The sequence below is a fragment of the Schistocerca serialis genome, chromosome 4, assembly GCF_023864345.2.
Source record: "Schistocerca serialis cubense isolate TAMUIC-IGC-003099 chromosome 4, iqSchSeri2.2, whole genome shotgun sequence".
NCBI lineage: Eukaryota > Metazoa > Arthropoda > Insecta > Orthoptera > Acrididae > Schistocerca > Schistocerca serialis.
The window spans coordinates 750,362,259-750,389,261 of record NC_064641.1 but is presented as its reverse complement, the minus strand read 5'-3'; the positions used below and the strand labels follow the sequence as shown (position 1 = coordinate 750,389,261).

At 46.3% G+C, this 27,003-nt stretch overlaps 1 protein-coding gene across 1 annotated transcript in view; it reads right to left on the bottom strand.

Annotated features, from left to right (window-relative positions):
* The window catches only part of LOC126474742 (sodium channel protein Nach-like), a 215,725-nt gene that overhangs the window by 12,612 nt on the left and 176,110 nt on the right, over positions 1-27,003 (bottom strand). Inside the window, exon 8 of the mRNA XM_050102219.1 lies at positions 6,842-6,945. Coding sequence (XP_049958176.1) covers positions 6,842-6,945 — 104 coding nt within the window. The remainder of the gene's footprint in view (positions 1-6,841; positions 6,946-27,003) is intronic.

The following is a 27,003-nucleotide window of genomic DNA, read 5'->3' as shown; positions in this document are numbered from 1 at the left end:
CTTAAGTATGAAGGAGGTGGTGTTATGATACGGGCGTGTTTCTCGTGATTAGAGTATGGTCTCCTTATTGCACTTAAGAAAACGCAAATGCGGAAGGACATGAACACATTTCACAACATTGGGTGCTCTATACAGTACAGGAACGGTTCGAAGACGATGATTTTTTAGTGTCAGCATAACAGTGCACCCTGTCATTTGGCAGTATATGTAAGACAATAGTTTGCGGAAAAAAGCACTCCTATAATGGACCCGCCTGCCCAGAGTTTTGGAACACTCTTGAGATAAGTGAGAAAGTCTACTTCGCTTCAGACACCAGCATCCAACATCACTACTTACTTTGGTTTCGGCTCTTGAGGAAGAATAGGCTGCCATTCCTCCACAGACATTCAGAAACCTTATTTATAGTGTCACCAGCAAAGATCAAACAGTTACAAAGACGAATGGTGAACACACTCTACATTAATATCCACCTGTACATGTCTGGATACCTTTGGCCATAAGTGGACACTATCTCCTGAGGTAACATTACACAGCAATGGTCCAAAACGGCAGTGGGGAAGCTGCGAGCAGGTGTATAACTGGAAGTAGTACAGGACTGTAAAAAAGGAAAGTCTAGAGTTGTGTGAACATGAGACTGATATACACGAAATACAACAGCATGTACTCGTACATCTGCAAACAGTACAAATCAAAAGTCTCCATCAGTCAGACATACAATACCTGAGGAACTAGCACAAAGGAAATGAGACATAACTTGGTCAGTTCAAAGATACTGAATGACATGTGACGTATAGCTCCACGCACTATTAGATGGATGGATGGACTGACATTTTATGCGGTCATCAATTATTAACCCTTTGTGTGTCAGGCCAGGAAGAGTCCCCAGAGAGGAAGGAACAAAAGACTCTACTGTATCCGAGAATCAACAAAACCAAGAGGTGGAACCAAGTGGAAGTGAGGGGGGGGGGGGGGGGGCAAAACACTGAAGGTGGAGAAAGTTGCTCATCCAGAAAGCACCAGGAGGTCCCAGGAACACGTTATGCGACCAGAGACACACCCTCTGAATCAGGCTGCTACTTCCACACCCTCCAGTACCACATGAAAACTAGCTGCACAGCCAATATAAAATCTCAGGAAACAGAACAATGATGATGACTCTGTCATTCCTTGACAAATACAAAAGAATAAGAAGAACTAAAAAGGTGGAAAGGGCAGAAGCCAAGCCAGACCACAAAGCAAGACAGTCATTGGTCCCATAGATCATAGCAGGTGACAGAGCACCCCTCCAATCCCTCAAGCAGCAGACGAGACTAACGTGCCCTACCTTACAGAGAGGAGTAGAAACCACTTTCACAGATAAAACGAAAAACCAAATCAGCAACTTTGTCGTCGTCTGATAGCACCAGAAGTAGTGTGTACGCAAGTTTTAGGTTTCCCTGTAAGGTGGCCAAATTAGGGTCGCCCAGTAGGATATGGGCCACTGTGAGATGGGCACCTCACTGATGGTGGAGTGGATCCTCATGTTGCAGGATAGAGACATGGGTCAACCAAGTGTGCCCAGTGTGAAACCAACTGAGAGGCATGAAAGAAAGGCTACCACAGGGTAGCAGTCTCCTTTATGGTTTGCAGTTTACTCGCAGAAACCAGGTTACATCATAACACATTCCAAGCCCATAACAATTGTCAGCATAGAGTCGACTGAAAATCTGGTTCCAGTATCCTCTTCTCCAAAGTTGTCATTTTGGTAGCCAATTTGGTCAACTAGTCAGCATGTTCTTTCCCTGGGCTCCTAATGTGACTAGGACCTCATACAAAAACGACCAACCATCCAGCATTGTAAAAGTCAAAAAGAAGATCCTGGGTGGTCAAAATCAAGGGTATCACTGTCGGCAGCCTGAAGACTACTCAAGTGGTTGCTGCTGATTAATAACGACTCACCAGTGCAAGAACGAAGGTGGTTGACAGCTAGAGCAGTGGCCAATAATTCTGCAGGAATGCACTGCATCTGTTAAGTGGGGAGTGTTCTTTACTGCATCTTGCATGGTTGTAGGCAAAACCAGTCTGTCCATCGAGCATAAAGACGTGAGTGCCTACCATGTCTGAGCTCACAAATGCGTCAAGGTCGTCCAGGAACAAGTGACAAAAACTTATACAGTCTAGGCACTACAGTCTGGAACCGCGCGACCGCTACGGTCGAAGGTTCGAATCCTGCCTCGGGCGTGGATGTGTGTGATGTCCTTAGGTTAGTTAGGTTTAAGTAGTTCTAAGTTCTATGGGACTGATGACCTCAGAAGTTAAGTTCTGTAGTGCTCAGAGCCATTTGAACCATTTTTTGATCTACCATTGGTCACCACTGAAGGCGTTGTTTACGCTCACATGCTCATAGCTTGCTATATAAACTCAGGCATAAGACAAATTCCTTACTGTCTCCTGCCACACCTCGGTAGACGTGACGCCACCAGCAGTCGACCAGTGGGTAAAACATTACAATTACGTAATCCACTCTTTTAAGATGGTTATCATTACTTGTCTAAGACATATATTGTAATTTCACAGTATGTTCGCCCTGAAGATGGCCCCTGCGATGGGCTGAAACCGGTCGACACTAAATAAATAAAAAACGCGATTAAGACTGTTTTCTTAATACTGAGTTAATTTATAGCAATCGCTGTTTCTCCACAACCATGTTATCCAAACTTCACACTTTCAAACACCACCCTATCCTCTTTCATAGTCAGTGTGATTCTTAAAGTAGCCCTGGTAGCCATGAGGCTAGGGGTTTGCATTGCTGGGTAACGACGCGAAAGACAGAGCTAACGCACGCACAAAAGATGTCGTAGTTCAGCCAAGTAACGTAAAAAACCGCTATAGTTCCATTGGATGTTCACACTATCACTATCCTGTGAGGGTGTGAAGGGATCAAGGAGGCGATTCATGCCTCAGAGACACCTGCTGTCACTGGTTGTGAAGATACAGTACACACCAATACACATTTGTTTCAAATCAGGATGCATGGAGGGTCTGGGACCACAGAGGCCACCAAGAACACTACCATGGATACAGATGCAGAACCTGCATGATCTGGCAGTACTAGTGTCTCCACAATATCTCTCTTATTTTAGAAGACTTCTTCTTGTCCTTAGACTATTTAGACTTCTGTGACGATTTGTCTGCCACTGATTCTGGGACATTGAAGGAACGCGAAGACTTATGATCGGCAACTTGTTGCTCCTTCAGCCTTTGGCTGCATTCGGTTGTAGGTCAGTAGAGTCCTGGGAAGAGAGTAACACGAAGGAGTCGTTCCTGGTAAGGGTGCCAGAGGAAGGCGTTGCCTATCTGTCTCAGAGTTGTGGACTGACGTCTCTAGTCGATAGGAAATCAATGCTTCCAAGGGCAGTGTGTGGGAAACAGTAGGAAGAGGACCCCCCCTTCCCCCCCCCTCTCCCATCACCAGGGCAGCAGGCGTAGTCAAGTGACCGCTAGGGCCAGACGTAAAAGACATGAAGGGTGATGCACAGTCACTAAAGAGGATGATGTTGTCATAGCAGTATCTTATGTCATTGTCATACATGTAGGATGTTTGCGATCGTATTTCTTCTTGGCTTCTTGATATGTGAGACAAGGGTCTTGTGCTCTTCCATTTTCTTTTCTCTTTTGGAAACAGTGAAGTCTGGTGAACTGGGAGAACGGTGCTCACTGCAGTTGACACAGATGTGGGGAGGGCGCAACAAGCAGCGTTCATGTGCAACTGATGGTCACAATCCCTACAGACAGGGATGGCACTGCAACATGAAGACATGTGTCCAAATCGCAAGCATGTGTGGCATTCCATGTGAGAAGGAATATGTGACTTGACATCAAAGCGACAGAGTATTACCTTGACCTTCTCAGGCAATGAGTCACCTTCAAAAGCTAAGATGAAGGCTCTCATATCCACTCTATTGTCTTTTGGTCCACACTGGACATGAAGCACAAAATTCACACTTTGTGACTCCAAATTAGGGCGCAACTCGTCACCAGTCTGTGGATGGAGAATAACCTGCACCATATTCAGACATTGATGTGGGGGTTGGTTACAGTGACAGGAATGTCACCCAGTGCGGCGCAAGTGAGAAGCCCCATGACTGAGCAGGGGGACCGTTTTAAGCAGATTGGAGCCACTTTTCATTTTCGAAATTGCTGCCACTTTCCAAAACTTGTCCTAAAGATGTTTAACGAAGAACAGTGGCTTTGTATTTAAAAAGGAATCCCGCCCGTCCTAAAACACACGAAGTATGGGGGACGGAGAGTATTCTCACCTTATCTCTGAGCACCACGTTTCTCCCAAGGTGTAGCCATGGGAGGGGATATTTGGGGTCACACCTCTGGAAGAAAGTTTAATTGGCTTAATGTGCATATCTTCCACCATGATACCACCCACTCTGAACATGGGCCATCCCCATGGGCGCCAGCGAGTCACCCAGTCCCCATTCTTTGGCTATGATGCGCGCATATTCTTCAGGCACCAACAGTGCAATCCCTGCATGCTCAGGGAGCTACCACTATACATGGTACTTGACGGCCCCATTCACGATAGAATGGATACTGTGCTCGGTTTTGGCCATACTACCATTGCAAGAAAGAAGGGTGCAAAGAGAGAAAGGTAAAAAAGGTGGAATATACACCATGGCTGGGGCCTTCGCTGCATGTTATGCACTTCTGTAAAATTTAGAAAAGAAGTAGCAAGTCAATCGGAACAAGGGGATCACATAATTAACAACTAGAAAAGTTGTAGAGGGATGGGAGGTAAGAAATTGTTGTCGAAAACAAACCAAAGCCAAGCACAATTGGCACCAAGAAGGCCATCCAGTGTAAAAGTAGATAGTGAAAAGAGAATAGGAGAAAAATAGACTTGCAGCTTGGAAAGGAAAGTTGCACTGCAAGTGCTGAGGCCCTGTGGTGGCGAAACATGTGCTCACTAAAGAGATGAGAGCCCCCTGGAAGGCGAAGGGGGTGTTATACAGTACTAGAGGGTGACTGTCAGTCCACAGTGCCCGGCATGTGCTACATGTGGCATTAAAAGAAATCGTAACTTTGCTGTGAGTGATGTTTGTTTACATTTATCGATTGTGCAATCCTGCCCTTTGTTTGAGCCTCTGACCTAGGTGCATCTCTGGTCATCTGAAGTTTTCACATTTTGTTTCATTTCGGAAATACATGAGATGGCAGAGATAGGTGAGAAATCCTGTATTGTGAGACAGGAATCGCGTCTAGTAACAAGGAATTTTCCAATCGTGAATGAAACTTGTTGACCGTCATCAACGAACCGTAATAAAGAAAATGAAGCTAAAAGATGAATCTGTTTGGGAGCTTGTTTGATTATACATTTCACTGAATGGTCAGGTCTGCTCACTGAAACTTCCTGGCAGGTTAAAACTGTGTGCCGAACCGGGACTGAAACCCAATATCTTCGCGTCTTGCAAGCAATTGCTCCACCGACCGAATTATTCACGCACGATGCACGAGCCAAGCTCACAGCTTTATTTCCGCCAGTACCTCTCTGTCAACACTTCACAGAAACTCTCCTGCGTAACTAGGAGGATCGAGAGCCCCCAAACGAAAGACTAGAAAAATGCGATAGGATGAGTTAAAAATCCTAATTTGCTATCTCAGGTATGGAACACAATTATCTCTACAAAAAAAGTTTGTTTACATTTGACCCTGTTAGTGTTTGAATAGTTTTTATTTCGTGGTCTCAGTGGCTCAATATTAAACATAGCTAGACTGGATTCAGCTCATTTAAGCCATCTTCTTGTAGCCTATGACGAAACAGAATGTATATTGCTAAAAAGAATCAACTGAAAGTGAATAATAGATAAAGTTCCATGACACTGGCGAAACGTACAGGCATATATAAGCCAGTGATGCATCGACCTATATCACCTGTCTGCAGCTGTCTGTGTCTCCCACTCACCTGTCCTGCTTCGTTAACAGCTAGACCCATTCCGATCAATAAGGGAGTGATCAGAAACAACCTGAAAAGGTTTTAAGGGTCTTGCAGGGTAGTTTGTGCTATGGAACAATTGTTAAGGAAAACTTCGGTGCGTTGCACCGTTTCCGAGTTAATTAGCGTTGATGTTAGCTAACCAGGCCGTTGCGCGTCCAAATTCAAGCGGCCCGCCAGAGTCGGTGTTGCCAAACGTGTTCTTCATTTGGTTTCCTAAAACCGAACAGGAAGGCTGCACAAAAATTGGACATGGGGAGGTAGTAACGATCAAACCCAAACCAACGGCTGGGCAGTCTCGTGCGCTATCATCCCCACTATGAGAACAATTGACACAAATTGTATGCGGCTGACTCGCTTGAATTTACGTGCGCATTGGTCTGATAGGCTAACGTCAATGGTAGTGGACTCGGAAGCTACATAGCATATCGATTTTTTTAACAGTTATTTCTCAGCACAGCCTACTCTGCAACGCCCATAAAAAGCTATTCAAACTGTTTCTGACAGCCCTGTAAGGTAGTAAAACACACGAAATTTAGCAAATTCATACACTAGATAATGTTCACATATCTGTACCTCGAAATGTATGCGAATGCAAATTCTACGTAGTAGTATAGTCCTTAATGTGAACGTTGAAATTGATTAATGTAGACATATGGAAATGCATTGGTAATGTAAGAAAATTAAAGAAAAGTATTTCTTGAATGAAACTGTTTGAAACGCAACGGAAACAGCCTATCATTACCTGTGGTATCTATATTCTTTTAAGAAGAATATATTTTTCAGTGACTTGTACGGCCTGATGTAGCTCGAAAGCGAGATCACCCAAGTTCTACTCTTTACGAACAGTTCACTCACCGACCATGTCCAGAGGACCCCTCACGACGTACCGCTTGAATCTCTCTGTTGGTACGTTTTGTTGTTCCAGTAGCAGCGTGGACTTCAGCTCCATGGAATTATTGCTGTGGAAAATAGGAGTAATTAGATGTTTCACTACATCACACTGACGTTGGATACACTGCAACACTACAAACATGTCATAAGATAGGAAAAACCTGCGGGCAGAGCAGAGCAAGATAGAATGTGAAAACGATTTAAAATGTCTCCGCATATCTTGGCTCCATAATTCGTTTGACCTATATGGGACTTACAAACAGAGGACTGCTGAAGAGAGAGAGGCATATTGTATGGTCGTCAAAGAGCAGTTACAGATTCATTCCAGCCGTAAATAAACACAGAAGACAGCCACTGTTAATAGTGATATTAATTGAAAACAGAAAGTGTCGTTACCGTGTTAGGGCCGACGGGTTCAACATCATATAGCTGTTTAAAATTTCGTTTACCTCATGCTGAACACGAAATGTTGCCTACTTGTGGTTGAAATGAACGTTCATTGAAGTGTTGGCGTCCCGCAGCAAAACACGATCTTAAAAAAGACCATTTTACTTTAATCAGGCTTAACACAATGCCACACTCCCCAGGAGCTACAAACTACTATGGCAACACTGGAGACAGGGAAGTGTCGAAAGGCGTGTACAAATAGGCACTGATGAAGCCCCAGTCTAGAGGTATTGCCCATAATTTTTGCTTGTTAAAATTGCAATTAATTCAGATGTTGATAATTTCCAGGAAGATGATGTTTTCCATTATAAGGCAGCCCTTTATGCCAAGTTTGAACGGTCTTCCGTGCATGAATGCACCGGAGTGGTACCAGAGAAGCTGTCCTGGCCTTAGAAGAAAATAATGTGAAGACACCCTAGCACAAGTAAGCAACCTGCCCAAAACTGGGAAAATAAGCACAGTTAAGTTGGTTTTCAAAATTACAGCCCTCTGTGCACCCCACAGTTTTCTCTGAAGCTTGAGACTATATTATCGAGGGACATTCCTGCCAAGATAATGATCTTATCACATCCAGTGTGTTAGGTTACACAATGGGGCTCGTAGATGGCTCCCCGTCCCCCCCCCCCCCCCCCACCTCCCACCCCAATCCTAGGGAGACTCTGGGAACTGATCGAGGTCACCCAGGGGATAGGGAATTAGGGCGACCTTGAACATCAGCTGGGCAAGCGGGTAACATGGCGCCAGATGTATAGCCTGACACCAGATGTGACAAGATTGTTGTCTCGGCAGGAACTCTCATGGATAATCTACTCCTGAGATGTTAAATAACCCCCAAAACAAGAGCTGTGCCTCACTGGAATCAGATTCTTCTGCTATCAAGATGCGTTTTCCTGGATGGTAGAGTCAGGTTTCAGACCACACAGTCTGACTAGCGATGGAAACAAGAGCTGTAGATGTAGGAAGTATGCAGCAGACCTCAGTAGTTACGGTGGCTAGAACAGTTGCGAAGTCGAAGAGGAAGAAGAAGGTTCTGCTGTTAGATAGTTCTCATGGCAGAGGTGTAGGCCAGCAGTTGCAGGAAGTGCTGGGGAGTGAGTACCAGGTCACCAGCATTGTGAAGCCTAATGCAGGATTGGCTCAGGTGACTGTTAACATACGGGTGTTATGTAGGGATTTTACTAAAGAGGATCAGGTAGTGATTGTGGGTGGGGCTGGTAATGGTATTGATAGGGATGGGGAGTATGACATAGATGGTGACCTGGAAAAGATAGCCACTCAGACTGGCAACACGAATGCACATTTCGTGGAACTGTTTCAGCGTCACGATCAGCCTCATCTTAATACAGCCGTCCGGCGTAATAACATGAGACTTGGGAGTGCGCTGATGACAGAAAGCATGGGTCACATTTCAGTGGTGTCAGTGGAGACTATCAGCAGGACGGGTTTCACTAGACATGGCCTGCACCTCAACAGGTATGGGAAGGGGAGGTTGGCAAAGCTTATAGGTGTCAGCATAGGTGGGGTTGGTGGGATCACTCATGGGAAAATTCCTGCAGTAGTGGGTGTTAGAGCTGCACCTTTTTTTAGACTGAAGTCAGCTGATAGGTATTCCTGCTTAAGGGAAGTCTCTCTAACAAAGAAGCCACTTTTGACAAAGCTTAGGTATCCGAGTAATGAGGGAATCAGTATATTTCATCAAAATATACAAGGTATTAGAGATAAAGTTAGTGAACTGCTTATAGACGTTGACTCTGAAATCATTGGTATATCTGAACACTTCTTAACTAAGGAGATAATTCAGAGACTTACTTTACCAGGATACAGGTTGGCTGGCAGCTTTTCGAGGAGCTCTTTGAGGTGTGGGGGAGTAGCCATGTATGTGGAAAACGGCATCCCATTTGAGTCAATTGATGTTTCAAAGTACTGCACTGAAAAGGTGTTTGAATGTTGTGCAGGTGTGGTTAAATTTAACAGAGCTAAACTTCTAACTGTTGTTATTTATAGATCCCCAGACTCCGATTTCACAACATTTTTGCTAAAGCTAGAGGAGGTTCTTGGTTCACTTTATAGGAAATACAAAAAGTTAGTTATATGTGGTGGCTTCAATATTAATTGTATAAGTGATTGTACAAGAAAGAGGATGCTGGTAGACCTCCTTAATTCATATAATCTTATGCAAACCGTATTCTTTCCAACGAGAGTGCAAGGGAACAGTAGAACAACCATAGACAACATTTTTGTTCATTCCTCATTACTAGAAGGGCATTCTGTTAGCAAAAAGGTGAATGGCCTTTCAGACCATGATGCACAAATTTTAACTCTAAAAGATTTTTGTGCTGAAACACGTGTTAAATATAGTCATCAGCTGTTTAGGAAAGCTGATCCAGTTGCTGAAGAGACCTTTGTAAACCTTCTTAAGGAACAAGAGTGGCAAGATGTTTATAGAGCTGATACAGTAAACAATAAATATAATGCTTTTCTCAAGACTTTTCTCGTGCTCTTTGAAAGATGCTTTCCGTTAGAACGTTCAAAACAGGGTACTAGCACAAACAGGCAGCCTGGGTGGCTGACTAGAGGGATAAGAATATCTTTTAGAACAAAGTGGCAATTATATCAAACAGTTAGAAACAGTCAAAATCTAAATGCAGCAGCCCATTACAAACAGTATTATAAGGTGCTTAAAAATGTTATTAGGAAGGCAAAAAGTACGTGGTATGCAGATCGAATAGCTAAGTCTCAGGATAAAATTAAAACCATATGGTCAGTCGTAAAGGAAGTGGCTGGTCTGCAGAGACAGGTCGAGGAGATAGAATCAGTGCGTAGTGGGAATGTCCGTGTTACTGATAAGTCGCATATATGTACAGTATTTAATAATCACTTTCTGAATATAGCAGGTGAACTAAATAGAAACCTAGTCCCAAAGGGAATCATATAGCGCTCTTAGAAAAAAGTGTTCCGAGACTGTTACCTGAAATGCTCCTCCATGATACTGACAAGAGAGAGATTGAGTTAATAATTAAATCACTAAAGACCAAGAACTCTTATGGATATGACGGAGTATCTAGCAGAATACTGAAGTATTGTTCTATGTATGTTAGCCCAGTACGTAGCCATATCTGTAACTTTTCCTTTAGGAGTGGTCGGTTTCCTGACCGATTAAAGTACTCGGTAGTGAAGCCACTTTATAAAAAGGGAGACATGGATAATGTTGACAATTTTAGACCTATTTCTATGCCATCGGTGTTTGCTAAAGTTATCGAGAAGGTTGTATATACAAGGTTACTGGAGCATTTAAATTCACATAACTTGCTGTCAAATGTTCAATTTGGTTTTAGAAATGGTTTAACAACTGTAAATGCTATATTCTTTTTTCTCTGTGAGGTTTTGGACGGATTAAATAAAAGGTTGCGAACGCTAGGTGTTTTATTTCATTTAACGAAGGCTTTTGACTGTGTTGACCACAAAATATTACTGCAGAAGTTGGACCATTATGGAGTAAGGGGAGTAGCTTACAATTGGTTCGCCTCTTACTTTAAGAACAGAAAGGAGAAGGTAATTCTCCGCAGTATTGAGAGTGGTAGTGATGTTCAGTCCCAATGGGGCACTGTTAAGTGGGGCATTCCCCAAGGGTCGGTGCTGGGGCCACTGATGTTTCTTTTTTATATAAATGATATGCCTTCTAGTATTACAGGTGATTCAAAAATATTTCTGTTTGCTGATGACACCAGCTTGATAGTGAAGGATCTTGTGTGTAATATTGAAACAGAATCAAATAATGTAGTTCATGAAATAAGTTCGTGGCTTGTGGAAAATAGTTTGATGCTAAATCACAGTAAGACTCAGTTTTTACAGTTTATAACTCACAATTCAACAAGAACCGATATTTTGATCAGACAGAATGGGCATATTATAAGCGAGACGGAACAGTTCAAGTTCCTAGGCGTTCGGATAGATAGTAAGCTGTCGTGGAAAGCCCATGTCCAGGATCTTGTTCAGAAACTAAATGCTGCTTTATTTACCATTAGAACAGTATCTGAAATAAGTGACACTTCAACACGAAAAGTAGTCTACTTCGCATATTTTCATACGCTTATGTCGTATGGTATTATTTTTTGGGGTAATTCGTCTGATTCAAAAAGGGTATTTTTGGCTCAAAAACGGGCTGTTCGAGCTATATGTGGTGTAAGTTCGAGAACCTCTTGTCGACCCCTATTCAATAGTCTGGGAATTCTGACATTGCCCTCACAGTATATATTTTCTTTAATGTCGTTTGTTGTTAGCAATATTAGCCTATTCCCAAGAGTTAGCAGCTTTCACTCAGTTAATACTAGGCAGAAATCCAATCTGCATGTGGAATGCACTTCCTGGACTCTTGTGCAGAAAGGAGTGCAGTATTCTGCTGCATCCATTTTCAGTAAGCTACCACAAGAACTCAAAAGTCTTAGCAGTAGCCCAAACTCTTTTAAGTCTAAACTGAAGAGTTTCCTCATGGCTCACTCCTTCTATTCTGTCGAGGAGCTCCTGGAAGAGCTAAAAAATTAAGCGAATTCCAGTGTTACATGGTTGATTTTATTTATTTAAACTTACGACTTGTCACCCGAATATGTTTTTTTATATTTCATTTTATCTGTTTCTAATATCGTGTTATAATTTCATGTATTGACTCGTTCCATGACCATGGAGACTTCTCCTTAATTTGGTGCCACAGAACAATAAATAAATAAATAAATAAACAATCGATTCATTTGGTTGTTGAAAGCAACCGACTCATTCGGCTGTAGATTTATGTATGGGTTGAATTAGACATTCATTCTCTTGAGTGATACTAGTCTGTGTGAGCAACACATTGAAAATAATTGATTCAGTCAGCTGGGCTACTCGTTCATTCTGTTGAGTGAAACCAGTCTCTCGGAGCAACTAAATGAAAATAGTTGAATCAGTCAGTCGTAGTTTTATCTATCATTTGGATTATTCTTTTTTTTGTTTTTTTGTTTTGAGTGGAAACAGGCTGTCGGAGCAACTGAGTGAAAACATTCGACACCTTTGTTTGTTCTGCATTTTGAATGGATTATTTATTCTTTCGTTTCAAGTGAAAACAGTCAGCAGTTTTTCAGTCAGTTGAACCGACTAGTCGTTCTTTCTGCTGAAACAACTTTTTAGTGTTTTAGTGTTATCCATTCATTCTTGTGAGAGGAACCAGCCTGCAGTACTTTGATTAGTTGAACTAAAGCAGTGCCACCAGAGGGTACCCCTACCCCAAGGGTTAAGTGAAGACATATCTCAGGGGGTACGTCAAAGTTAAGGTAAGCATTATACATGTTTATGAAATTATTTACTGAATGGATTAATTTTTCTTTTAATCATTTAAAACTGATTCATTTATACACTCATGCTCATAAATTAAGGATAATGCTGATACATGGTGAAACAACGCTCTGGTGGGCGGTATGTGGGTTTAAATCACCTTGGGGTATGACCATGCCGTACATTTGACCGGCGGTCGTCGCACGGTGGCGCTGGCAGCAGTCCACATACGCAGAGGTGTGTTGGTGCATGTCAGAGTACGGTGCAGCGAGTAAGTGTGCAGACGTTTTCAGACGTGCTAATGGTGACTGTGTGTTGAAAATGGCTCAAGGAACACATACTGATGATGTTATGAGGGGTAGAATACTAGGGCGACTGGAGGCTGCTCAAACACAGCAGGTCGTAGCATGGGCCCTCTGTGTGCCACAAAGTGTGATCTCAAGATTATGGCAACGATTCCAGCAGAGAGGAAACGTGTCCAGGCGCTACAGTACGGGATGTCCACAGTGTAAAACACCACAAGAAGACCGATATCTCACCATCAGTGCCCGCAGACGGCCACGGAGTACTGCAGGTAGGCTTGTTCGGGACCTTACCGCAGCCACTGGAACAGTTGTCTCCAGACACACAGTCTACAGACGACTGAACAGACACGGTTTATTCGCCTGGAGACCTGCAAGGTCCATTACACTGACCCCTGGTCACAGGAGAGCCCGTAAAGCCTGGTGTCAAGAACACAGTACATGGTCATTGGAACAGTGGTCCCAGATTATGTTCACAGACGAATCGAGGTATAGTCTGAACAGTGATTCTAGCCGGGTTTTCATCTGGCGTGAACCAGGAGCCAGATACCAACCCTCAATGTCCTTGAAAGGGACCTGTATAGAGATCGTGGTTTGATGGTGTGGGGTGGGATTATGATTGGCACATGTACACATCTGCATGTCATTGAACTGTACAGGTCAGGTGTATTGGGACGTCATTTTGCACCAGTATGTCCGCCTTTTCATCGTGATGGATGATAACGCACGGCCCCACCGAGCTGCCATCGTGGAGGAGTACCTTGAAACATAAGATATCAGGTGAATGAAGTGGCCTGCCTGTTCTCCAGACCTAAACCCCATCGAGCACGTCTGGGATGCTCTCGGTCGACGTATCGCTGCACGTCTTCAAACCCCTAGGACGCTTCAGGAGCTCCGACAGGCACTGGTGCAAGAATGGGACGCTATACCCCAGCAGCTGCTCGACCACCTGATCCAGAGTATGCCAACCCGTTGTGCAGCCTGTGTACGTGTGCACGGTGACCATATCCCATATTGATGTCGGGGTACATGGGCAGGAAACAGTGGCGTTTTGTAGCACATGTGTTTCGGGACGGTTTTCTCAACTTATCACCAATACCGTGGACTTACAGATCTGTGTTCTGTGTGTTCCCTATGTGCCTATCCTATTAGCGCCAGTTTTGTGTAGTGCCACGTTGTGTGGCACTACAATCTGCAATTATCCTTAATTAATGAGCATGAGTGTAGTTATACGCTAAGATGTTCCAGATATCATTAATGTGTAACTAATTAAGCATGGGTATCTCTGGGGTAGGCCTGCATCACTTAAATTGCCAACCCCAGACAAAAACTTTGAAAACCTCGGACATCTGGGTCAAATCGTATGTTTTCCCGGACACGCATAGTCTATAGACCACGATGTACCACCGGGAGCGGGGTCTTGAGAGGGGGAATGTTTCCCCTCTTCCGTTTCAATGTTGACAACTGTAGTGCGCGCGCGCCTTCCACCCATAAGCAGATATACGTTACACAGGAGAGTAAAAAGGATTTTTGAAAGCACGTTATAGATATTTCCACGTTCCAATGTAGTACTCATTTGCAGTAAGGAATTAAGTCAGTTTTAATACGCTCAGTGAGTAGAAGGCAAATGCTGTTTAAAATACTCAGTTGTCCAGCGGGCGGGACGGCGTCGTGGTGCATGCTATTGTCGACTGTCGGTGTCTTCTTACTGCCTGAATAAAGAAATATGGAAAATACTGGGTATTCCAAAATTGTCTTTACTATTTTGGTCTCACATATTTGAGAAATGGGGGTAGGTAGAAACGTGCGGTTTGCGGCATGGTGTTCATACACATCTAAGATCTAGTAGCTGCTTAACAGAGTGCGATATGTTAAAGTGAACATATATTCCAGACGAAAATTCGGGACATATTAAATATTTTTGATATTTCTCAAAAAGTCTTCATTAAATGTAATAAATGTGAACCATGACTTCAATTTATTGGAAAGAGTACATTAATTTATATTTTATTAGCTGAGGGAGTGAGAGCAGATATAGAGTTTTATCAGTTCTGTAAAAAGAGATTTCCATGTTCCAATGTAGTACTCAAAAATTTTTATTTCAACATCTCTGTATTCTTCAATGGCATATGGGATCATTCAACTCGAGCTTCATCATAATTCATTGTCACTTACATTGCTTTTGTCGTCTCTACAACAAATTACGTTTTGTCACAGCTCCATACATTACTTGTTTGGGAAAATACCCTTTCAACACCAGCACAGGTGACATGAACACTTAATTTGGAATAAATAGTTTCAAAATTGTTAAATCTGAGCAAATAGGTGCCCTGTATTAGTTTTGAAAAAATTTGTAACAGAGCCAGAAAAATTATGACTGTCGTGAAAAAAAAAATGTGGGGTGGGGTGGTGGAAGGTGAGGGGAGAGGGGGGGGGGACGGATGGCCACCTTAAAAGTATATGCCATTTGTAACACACAGGATGTCTAAGAAGTGATATTCCAGTACCTTGTCCGGCCTAGCGCTTCATCCTTAACGTGTGCTTTTGCTGCTCTGTTACGAGCTCACAGTTTCTGCAGGTCCTGCCCAAAGAAAAAAATGGAATGGGGTTCCGCGGGACCTGGGTGTCAGATACGGACTGCACCAACCATTACATATATTGCGCCAACTGCTAGGGAGGGACAGTCAATGTATAACATGGGAAAATATGCCACAAACCGCACATTTTTACCTATTTTCAGTTCTGAAATATACGTGATCAAAATTTTGAAGACCATTTTGGAACATTCTGCATGTGTATAGGAGGGCGTCTAGGCGTGCTTGCCTCTGGATTTTTAGTAGGCTAAAATGAACAAACTACCTAAGGGCCTGTCTTCATTTAACGAATTTTAACTAAGTTTAATACATTCTACACTCCTGGAAATGGAAAAAAGAACACATTGACACCGGTGTGTCAGACCCACCATACTTGCTCCGGACACTGCGAGAGGGCTGTACAAGCAATGATCCCACGCACGGCACAGCGGACACACCAGGAACCGCGGTGTTGGCCGTCAAATGGCGCTAGCTGCGCAGCATTTGTGCACTGCCGCCGTCAGTGTCAGCCAGTTTGCCGTGGCATACGGAGCTCCATCGCAGTCTTTAACACTGGTAGCATGCCGCGACAGCGTGGACGTGAACCGTATGTGCAGTTGACGGACTTTGAGCGAGGGCATATAGTGGGCATGCGGGAGGCCGGGTGGACGTACCGCCGAATTGCTCAACACGTGGGGCGTGAGGTCTCCACAGTACATCGATGTTGTCGCCAGTGATCGGCGGAAGGTGCACGTGCCCGTCGACCAGGGACCGGACCGCAGCGACGCACGGATGCACGCCAAGACCGTAGGATCCTACGCAGTGCCGTAGGGGACCGCACCGCCACTTCCCAGCAAATTAGGGACACTGTTGCTCCTGGGGTATCGGCGAGGACCATTCGCAACCGTCTCCATGAAGCTGGGCTACGGTCCCGCACACCGTTAGGCCGTCTTCCGCTCACGCCCCAACATCGTGCAGCCCGCCTCCAGTGGTGTCGCGACAGGCGTGAATGGAGGGACGAATGGAGACGTGTCGTCTTCAGCGATGAGAGTCGCTTCTGCCTTGGTGCCAATGATGGTCGTATGCGTGTTTGGCGCCGTGCAGGTGAGCGCCACAATCAGGACTGCATACGACCGAGGCACACAGGGCCAACACCCGGCATCATGGTGTGGGGAGCGATCTCCTACACTGGCCGTACACCACTGGTGATCGTCGAGGGGACACTGAATAGTGCACGGTACATCCAAACCGTCATCGAACCCATCGTTCTACCATTCCTAGACCGGCAAGGGAACTTGCTGTTCCAACAGGACAATGCACGTCCGCATGTATCCCGTGCCACCCAACGTGCTCTAGAAGGTGTAAGTCAACTACCCTGGCCAGCAAGATCTCCGGATCTGTCCCCCATTGAGCATGTTTGGGACTGGATGAAGCGTCGTCTCACGCGGTCTGCACGTCCAGCACGAACGCTGGTCCAACTGAGGCGCCAGGTGGAAATGGCATGGCAAGCCGTTCCACAGGACTACATCCAGCATCTCTACGATCGTCTCCATGGGAGAATAGCAGCCTGCATTGCTGCGAAAGGTGGATATACACTGTACTAGTGCCGACATTGTGCATGCTCTGTTGCCTGTGTCTATGTGCCTGTGGTTCTGTCAGTGTGATCATGTGATGTATCTGACCCCAGGAATGTGTCAATAAAGTTTCCCCTTCCTGGGACAATGAATTCACGGTGTTTTTATTTCAATTTCCAGGAGTGTATTTATTTCCAATGAACAGAATTTCCCCAGACACGAAAGAAGGTTAGAGCTTACCCCAAAAAGCTGTACGAAAATCCCTCCAGCACGCTTCTGGGTGCCCTCAAAACTAGGACAATCCGGGGAAACCAAGTATCGCAAAAATATAACTTTCCTCTGAGCTAATTAACTGAAATATATTTGTGCTCATCGTAATATTGAGCAAGTACGCTCTCAGCTTATTTGAAAATGGGTGCAAGATATGATAATGTTTCAGGACAGCGTTCAAAAAATTTCTCTGCTCGCTGTGTGCCAGACAAGGAAAGGCGAGTCGTCCCTGTTTGATTCTCCTTCGCTTCGAACCGCTTTTGCCAGCAAGCCTGAGTATGGCTTTTTACGCGGTTTCACTGCACTCGTCTAGGCGAATGCCGGACTGTTAACCATTTCTGCCTCATTACACGGTACGCAAACGCTTACAACACGAAAAACATGTCTACATACACTCCTGGAAATTGAAATAAGAACACCGTGAATTCATTGTCCCAGGAAGGGGAAACTTTATTGACACATTCCTGGGGTCAGATACATCACATGATCACACTGACAGAACCACAGGCACATAGACACAAGCAACAGAGCATGCACAATGTCGGCACTAGTACAGTGTATATCCACCTTTCGCAGCAATGCAGGCTGCTATTCTCCCATGGAGACGATCGTAGAGATGCTGGATGTAGTCCTGTGGAACGGCTTGCCATGCCATTTCCACCTGGCGCCTCAGTTGGACCAGCGTTCGTGCTGGACGTGCAGACCGCGTGAGACGACGCTTCATCCAGTCCCAAACATGCTCAATGGGGGACAGATCCGGAGATCTTGCTGGCCAGGGTAGTTGACTTACACCTTCTAGAGCACGTTGGGTGGCACGGGATACATGCGGACGTGCATTGTCCTGTTGGAACAGCAAGTTCCCTTGCCGGTCTAGGAATGGTAGAACGATGGGTTCGATGACGGTTTGGATGTACCGTGCACTATTCAGTGTCCCCTCGACGATCACCAGTGGTGTACGGCCAGTGTAGGAGATCGCTCCCCACACCATGATGCCGGGTGTTGGCCCTGTGTGCCTCGGTCGTATGCAGTCCTGATTGTGGCGCTCACCTGCACGGCGCCAAACACGCATACGACCATCATTGGCACCAAGGCAGAAGCGACTCTCATCGCTGAAGACGACACGTCTCCATTCGTCCCTCCATTCACGCCTGTAGCGACACCACTGGAGGCGGGCTGCACGATGTTGGGGCGTGAGCGGAAGACGGCCTAACGGTGTGCGGGACCGTAGCCCAGCTTCATGGAGACGGTTGCGAATGGTCCTCGCCGATACCCCAGGAGCAACAGTGTCCCTAATTTGCTGGGAAGTGGCGGTGCGGTCCCCTACGGCACTGCGTAGGATCCTACGGTCTTGGCGTGCATCCATGCATCGCTGCGGTCCGGTCCCAGGTCGACGGGCACGTGCACCTTCCGCCGACCACTGGCGACAACATCGATGTACTGTGGAGATCTCATGCCCCACGTGTTGAGCAATTCAGCGGTACGTCCACCCGACCTCCCGCATGCCCACTATACGCCCTCGCTCAAAGTCCGTCAACTGCACATACGGTTCACGTCCACGCTGTCGCGGCATGCTACCAGTGTTAAAGACTGCGATGGAGCTCCGTATGCCACGGCAAACTGGCTGACACTGACGGCGGCGGTGCACAAATGCTGCGCAGCTAGCGCCATTCGACGGCCAACACCGCGGTTCCTGGTGTGTCCGCTGTGCCGTGCGTGTGATCATTGCTTGTACAGCCCTCTCGCAGTGTCCGGAGCAAGTATGGTGGGTCTGACACACCGGTGTCAATGTGTTCTTTTTTCCATTTCCAGGAGTGTTTTAACACTATGACGCAAACACATTTCAACGCACGTTAAGTCTACCGTTAGAGGTAACCTTGGGTTGCATCATGAAGATTATTACTTTTCGATTGTTGCAGGAAGCTATAAAGTCTGAAATTTATAAATGTATTTTCTTCGTTTGTACCGCTTAAATGGAAACAAATAATACAGCAAATGATTCTGAGGTACCAAAAGCCTGAAGAAAACAAAAAAAACTGTATATATGAATTAGAGCAATGTTCATGAATGAAAGATATCATATGACTGAGTAAGACGTGATCCTCAAGATAAATTCAATGTGATAAACAGTTTCTCCAAGCGTGTTTCATATTATAAAACTGTATTAAGTGAAGAAATTCAAACGAAATTACCGAATAACAACAAAAGTTTTCCTCAAAGAAATACTTCCCACAAATGGCAGTACATGCTTAAAAAGATACTGGTCAAATTACCAATTAAAAATTTGTATCGTATGTGGTTTATGTTCACGTCACCTCAGCATTTAGCCGAAGAAGAATTATCGATGTTGAATGCTAAGCGGCGTGTAGGGAGAGATGGAGCTTTAGAAAAATTAAATTGTTGTTTTGGGCTTCAGTCCTGAGACTGGTTTGATGCAGCTCTCCTTGCTACTCTATTCTGTTGAAGCTTCTTCATCTTCCAGTACTTACTGCAACCTACATCCTTCTGAATCTGCTTAGTGTATTCATCTCTTGGTCTCCCTCTACGATTTTTACCCTCTACGCTGCTCTCCATTATTATATTGGTGATCACTTGATGCCTCAGAATATGTCCTACCAACCGATCCCTTCTTCTAGTCACGTTGCGCCACAAATTTATCTTCTCCCCTATTCCACTCAATACCTCCTCATTAGTCATGTGATCTACCCATCTAATCTTCAGCATTCTTCTGTAGCACCACATTTCGAAAGCTTCTCTTCTTGTACAAACTATTCATCGTCCATGTTTCACTTCCATACATGGCTACACTTCAAACACATACCTTCAGAAACGACTTTAAGTGTCTCATTTCCTAATCTAATACCCTCAGCATCACCCGATTTAATTCGACTACATTCCACTAGCCTTGTTTTCCTTTTGTTGATGTTCATCTTATATCCTCCTTTCAAGACACTGTCCATTCCGTTCAACTGCTCTTCTAAGTCCTTTGCTGTCTCTGACAGAATTACAATAGTTTTTCTCCATGGATTTGAATACCTATTCCGAATTTGTCTTTTGTTTCCTTTATTGCTTGCTCAATATACAGACTGAATAAGAAGGGTGATAGGCTACAACCCTGTCTCATTAAATTAAAAATAATTATTTAAGTAAAAAACTTCTCAATACAGGGTGGGGCAAATAAAAATGGGCCTAGACGAGTGGTTAGGACAGGACGAGAATTTATGCATACAACCACACCAACTTACTCCCAACAGGATGGAGCAACTGCTCCTACGGCAGACCGGACCTTAGAGGACATTTACAGTCTTCACACTGGACAGAGGTATTAGCAGAGGTCAGTCTGATCGTGGTCCTAGCTGGCCACCCAGGTCACCTGAACTGTCATTGAGCGATTACTTTGTGTGGCGAGACCTCAAGTCTAAGCTGTATCGCAACAACGCTCAAAGCCTTCAAGAACTGCAGCAGAACATTTCGGATGTGTCTGCGGCAATTCCAGCAGTCCAGCTTCGATCCGCCTCCAACAACTTACTGAACAGGGCCAGAAATTGCCAAGAAATGAACGGTGCGCACTTTCAACATCTGATGTAGTCAGGTTAGTACTGTATTTTTTCTCTGCTGTGTGTCTCTGTACCCTAACTCTCTGTTCTCTGGACCACTTTTATATGCCCTACAATGTGACGCGTTTCTAAAATCAACTGAAGTGCATTAAATAATTTCTCCTAGCTCCATGCAGATTTATAACGCTATACGGATAGTCCTGACTAATTTGTGCTTGGGAATTTTTATAGCTATGAAAATACTTGTAAAATTTAAAACGAAAAACGTGGGACGCCTGCGGAAGGTAATTGATGAATGAATATATCATCTAAGTCGCTAACAGTTTTATTGGACTTCAGATGATATGAACTGCTATGTAATATTTCTCAACGTATCCCTGCCTGTCGTAAGAGGCCCCGCGTCCGGCCATCCTGATTTAGGTTTTCCGTGATTTCCCTAAATCGCTCCAGGCAAATGCCGGGATGGTTCCTTTGAAAGGGCACGGCCGACTTTCTTCCCCATCATTCCCTAATCCGATGAGACCGATGACCTCGCTGTCTGGTCTCCTTCCCCAAAACAACCCAACTCGTAAGAGGCGACTAAAGGGAGTCTCACACGCTTCGTCCTTTATGTGATGGTCCCCTCTAGGGTTTGACATCCATATTTCCAAATTTTTCCGAAGAGCGAGCCAATTGGGGAAGCGCGCCTTACATTGTGCATAGTGTCCATCGTGCATTGAGATCCTTCACCTGCCTTCTCATCGTCGCATTGCAGTCCCGCTCGTTCTGCATCTCTTGGGCGAGGATACATTCCTGGTTGCGATTTCCGTCACGTACTGTGCAGTGTCTCTGCGGAGACGACGACCATGGATTTTCTTGCACCTAATATCCAGTACGGTAGCCAGTCCGTTGCGGTAGGACCGCCATGTACTCTGTTGGTTGTAGGCCCCTGACAATACAGGGATCGCTCTGCTGATGCCTGCGCCGTTATCTCCCCACGTATTGTAAGGAGTAGATGCCTATCTCCCTAGGGTATCGGGACTCCCAGCAATGGCCATCCTGCCAGATGGCCCTTGCTGAGGCTAGGTGGTGCCTGTGGGGAGGGCCCTTGGTCGGAGTGGGTGGCATCAGGGCGGATGAACCGCAATGAAGCATGGTACATCATATCTTGCTGGTGGACAGCCGCCAGCAGTCTCTAAGCGTTCTGGAGCTCAATTCAACGTTCACAAATACGATCCATATCGTTCCCCTCCCTGGCCACATTGTGGGCAGCGAGACTTATTCGTCCCAGTTCCTAGTTTGTACGAGAGCTGATGGGGAGTGTGTCATGGCGACGAAGCCACAATTCTTTGTAGACATTTAGAGGACAAGTTTGGAGAGGTAGAGGCTTTCCCATAATACGCTTTTGGTCAGTTTTGATAAAAACAGCGTCCTCTAACCAGTCACGAAGGTTACTCGCTTGTGAGAAGATGGGGGATACTTCAGTTACCATCACGCCCCACTAGAGGGTATTATATTCCGTAGGGACGCTCTTTTGCAGTCTGACGCTCCAATTTAGAGCAACGAGGTGTTCATTTCGTCTGGCACGTTCATCGGGGTCTGAGGGATAATCAGGTTGCTGCTGGTGCCTTCATCTTGGGTTCAAGGGTGATACATCACGTGAGAAGGTCAAGGTCATGGTCTACTGCTGTGATCTAATGCCCTATATCCCTCCCCCGAGGCGGTGCTTTAAGTGCTGGAAGTTCGGCCATATGTCTTCCCACTGTACTTCGAGCCTCAGATGTCGAGATTGCAGACGCCCATCACATCCCAATTCTACATGTGCCCCGCCTTCGATCTGTGTCAACTGCGGAGAGCATCATTCACCTCGCTCGCCAGACTGCATGATCTTACAGAAGAGCGGAAAATCATGGAATATAACACCCTGGACCGAATGAACGACACTGAGGCTAAGAGGAAATATGAACGACTCCATCCTATGCGAATGACTTCCTGATATGCCACCGCTATGACAACACTGATAGCCCCATGAGTTCAGCAAATTCCAGTCGGCTCCCCGAGCTGTAAGACTACATATGCCCCTTTGACTGTGGGGGGCACTACACTCCTTACTGTTCCTGCGCCACCTTCTTCAGGAGCAACACCGCCCCCCCCCCCAGCCCCACCCATTGGGGACGTCCATCCCCACTTCTAAGCTAGAGAAGCGTCCTACTTCTTCGGATCCTCTCGCTTTCAAGGGCCGCTTGGGTCCTTCCCTTCCCAGGTTGCCACCAGTGGGAAGCATGAAGCCCGACAGTGCCATAAGTGCTCATAAGCAGCTGGCCGTAGGACTTCACGATCCTCCTCAGTCCCAGAGACTGAATCAGTGAAGCCCTTCCAGCCAGTGAAACCCAAGGAGTCCAAAAAGAAGACCTCTAAGATCAAGGAACTTGCAGTGGCACCCACTCCACCACAATCTACAAGCTCTGCATCTGAGGATGAGGTGGAGATTCTGGCGTCTGCTGAGGACCTAGATCGGGCCTGACACTCAGAACCATGGAAGTCGATCGGACAGGTACTCCATCGGTGGCAGCAGGTGATCCAGTACCGTAATCTGCCTACTTGACACCTTCACACCTTTTTTGGCCATGGACAATGTCATTCTCCAGTGGAATTGCAGCGTTTTTTTTCCACCACATTGCTGAGCTCTGACACCTTATCAGCCTTCTTCATTTCTTCTGCATTGCTCTCCAGGAAACTTGGTTTCCAGTGATGCAAACCCCTGCCCTCTGTGGCTATTGGGGTTATTATCAAAATCTGGCAGCTTATGAGAGGGTATCTGATGGCGTCTACATCTACATCCTTAACTCTCTTTGCAGCGAGTATATCCTCTTCAAGCGCCTTTAGAGGCTGTCACTCTTCGGGTGTGGACGCCTCAGGCTGTCTGCAGTCTCTATCTACCACCAGATGGTGATGTCCCACAACATGTCTTGGTTGCGCTGATAGCCCAGTTGCCGCCACCTTTTCTGTTACTGGGCGACTTCAATGCTCATAACCCTCTGTGGGGTTGATCAGTGGCAACAGGCCGAGGCACAGTCGTTGAGCATGTGTTGGCACAGCTCGACCTGTTCCTCTTAAATAATGGTGCCTCCACACATTTAAGTGTGGTGCATGGCACGTACTCAGCCATCGACCTTTCGATCTGCAGCTTTTTACCACCTGTCCAGTGGAGAGTGCATGACGACTTGTGTGGCAGTGATCACTTTCCGATCTTCCTGTCACTGCCACAGCGTCACTCTTCTGGGTGTCCCTCCAGATGGGCTATGAATACGGCTGACTGGGACTCTTTCGCCTCCATTGCGACTATTGAGCCTCTTTCTCATGATGCAATTGATGTGGTGGTTCAAACGATCACCACCAGCATTGTTTCTGCAGCAGAATCTGCAGTTCCCTGTTTTTCTGGGTCCCCTCGGCAGACGACTGTGCCTTGGTGGCCACCCAAGATCACTGAGGCGATTAGAGATCGCAGGCGGGCCCTCCAGTGTCACAAGCAGCATCCATAATTGGAACACCTCATCGCCTTTAAACGGCTCCGTGCGCGAGCCCGCAGCCTCGTTCGCCGATGCAAGCAGGAGTACTGGGAAAGGTATATCTCCACCATTGTCCTCCGTACCTCTCCACCGCAGGTGTGTCGACTCTATGGCTATCGGACCCCCGTCAGCGTACCTCGGCTTTCCCGGATTGGAGCAGTCTGTACAGAGTCTGAAACGATTGCAAACCGCTTGGCAGAGCATTTTGCTCAGAATTCCGCTTCTGCAAACTACCCGCTGGCCTTCCGCTCCCTGAAAGAGCGGTTGGAACGTTGGAGCCTTTCATTTCACACACGCCAACCCAAATCGTACAATGCTTTGTTCAGTGAGTGGGAATTCCAAAGTGCACTAGCCGCTTGCCGTGATATGGCCCCCAGGCCAGATCGCATCCACTGTCAGATGCTCAAACAGTGGTTGTGGGTGAGTTCCCGTCTTAATGGCGGGAAAGCATCGTAATCCCCATGTTGAAACCTGGCAATAACCCACTGGAGGTGGACAGCTACCGGCCCATTAGCCTCACCAACGTTCTTTCCAAGTTGCTCGAACACATGGTGAGCCAGAAGCTGAGTTGGATACTTGAGTCTCAGGGCCTTCTGGCTCCATCACACGGGGTGTTTCGTAAGGGCCGCTCTGCCACCGATAATATGGTCTGCTTGGAGTCTGCAATACGTACGGCCTTTGCCCGCCGTCAGCATCTGGTTGCCGTCTGTTTTGACATGTGGAAGGCTTACGATACGACATGGTGACATTACATCCTCACCAAGCTTCATGGGTGGGGTCCTAGGGGCCTGCTCCTGATTTTTATTCAAAATTTTCTGTCGCTTCGTTCCTTCCGCGTGCAAGTTGCGGCCTCGCGTAGTTCCTTCTGAGTCCAGGAGAATGGGGTCCCGCAAGGATCTATCTTAAGTGTCTCCCCCTTTTTAATTGCAATCAATGGACTTGGTGCAGCGATGGGAATGTCTGTCTCAGCTTCCTTGTATGCTGATGAATTCTGCTTATATTACAGCTCTGCTGGCATTGCAGTTGCTGAACGACAGCTGCAGGGCGCTATCCGCAAGGCGCAGTTGCTGTAGCAAACGGCTTCCAGTTTTCGGCCACCAAGGCCAAGGCCTGCGTTATGCATTTCTGTCGGCGTCGCATTGTTCACCCAGAGCCATGGCTTTATGTTGATGTCGAACCTCTTTCCGTGGTTGAGACGCATAGGTTTTTGGGATTGCTTTTTGATACCCAGTTGACTTGGCTCCCTCATATTCGGCAGCTTAAACGAACTTATTGGCGTAATCTTAACGCACTTTGTTGCTTGAGTCACACCAGATGGTGTGCCGATCGGTCTACCCTTCTACGATTTTATCAGACCTTGATTCAGTCCTATCTAGATTATGGGAGCCTGGCTTACAGTTCGGCATCGCCTTCTGTGTTGCAGTTGCTTGGCCCTATCCGTCACTGCAGGATCTGACTCGCAACTGTAGGTTTTTGCGCAAGCCCTGTCCACAGCATACTTGTGGAGGCTGGTGTCCCTCCATTGCGGATCCGGCGCCAATGAGTACTGGCCGTTTATGCTGCACATGTTTGTAGCTCTCTCGCGCATCCCAATTACAGTCTCCTGTTCCCCAACTCGGTCGTCCATCTTCCAGAACAGCGGCCCTGGTCATGGTGTACGATCACGGTCCGCATCAGGGCTCTTCTCTCTGGGCTTGAGTTTTTCTCTCTCCCACCTGATTCCGGGCACATATCTGTCTGCCCCCATAGTGTGTGCGCCGCCCATGCCTTCAGCTCGATTTGGCACAGGGCTCAAAGGACTCAGTCCCTCCTGAGGCCCTCCACCGCCACTTTCTTTCAATCCTAGCCACGTTCAAGGCTCTGACGTAGTCTATACCGACGGTTCGATGGTCGTGTTGGTTATGATATTACTCTATGGGATCATTCTGAACAACGCTCCTTGCTGGCTGACTCCAGTGTTTTCACTGCCGAGCTGGTAGCCATCTCTCGCGCCCTAGAGTATATACAGTCCTGCTTGGGTGAGTCCTTCGTTATCTGCAGTGACTCCCTGAGCGGTTTACGAGGTATCGACCAGTGTTTTCCTTGCTCTCGTATGATGATGGCTATCCAGGAGTCCCTGCATACTCTTGGACGTTGCGGCCGATGCGTGATCTTTTTGTGGACCCTGGTCCATGTCGTCATTCTGGGAAATGGACGTGTTGACACGCTGGCCAAACAGGCTGTCAGTGCACCGGCCCTGGAGATCGGCCTTTTGGAGTGTGATCTCCAGTCAGTTTAGCGGCAGAAGCTACTTGGTACCTGGAGCGATTAATGGCGCACCCTGCCCTCACCCAAAAAACTTCAGGTCGTCAAGGAGACTACCGATGTGTGGCGCTCCTCCATGTGGGCCTCTTGCAAGGACTATGTCGTCCTCTGCCAGCTAAGCATCGGCCACACCTAGCTGACGTACGGATATTTATTGGGCCGCGAGGACTCACCTCTCTGTCGCTGTGGTTCGGCATTGACGGTGGTCCACATATTGTTGGACTGCCCTTTTTTAACTCCGCTCAGGTGG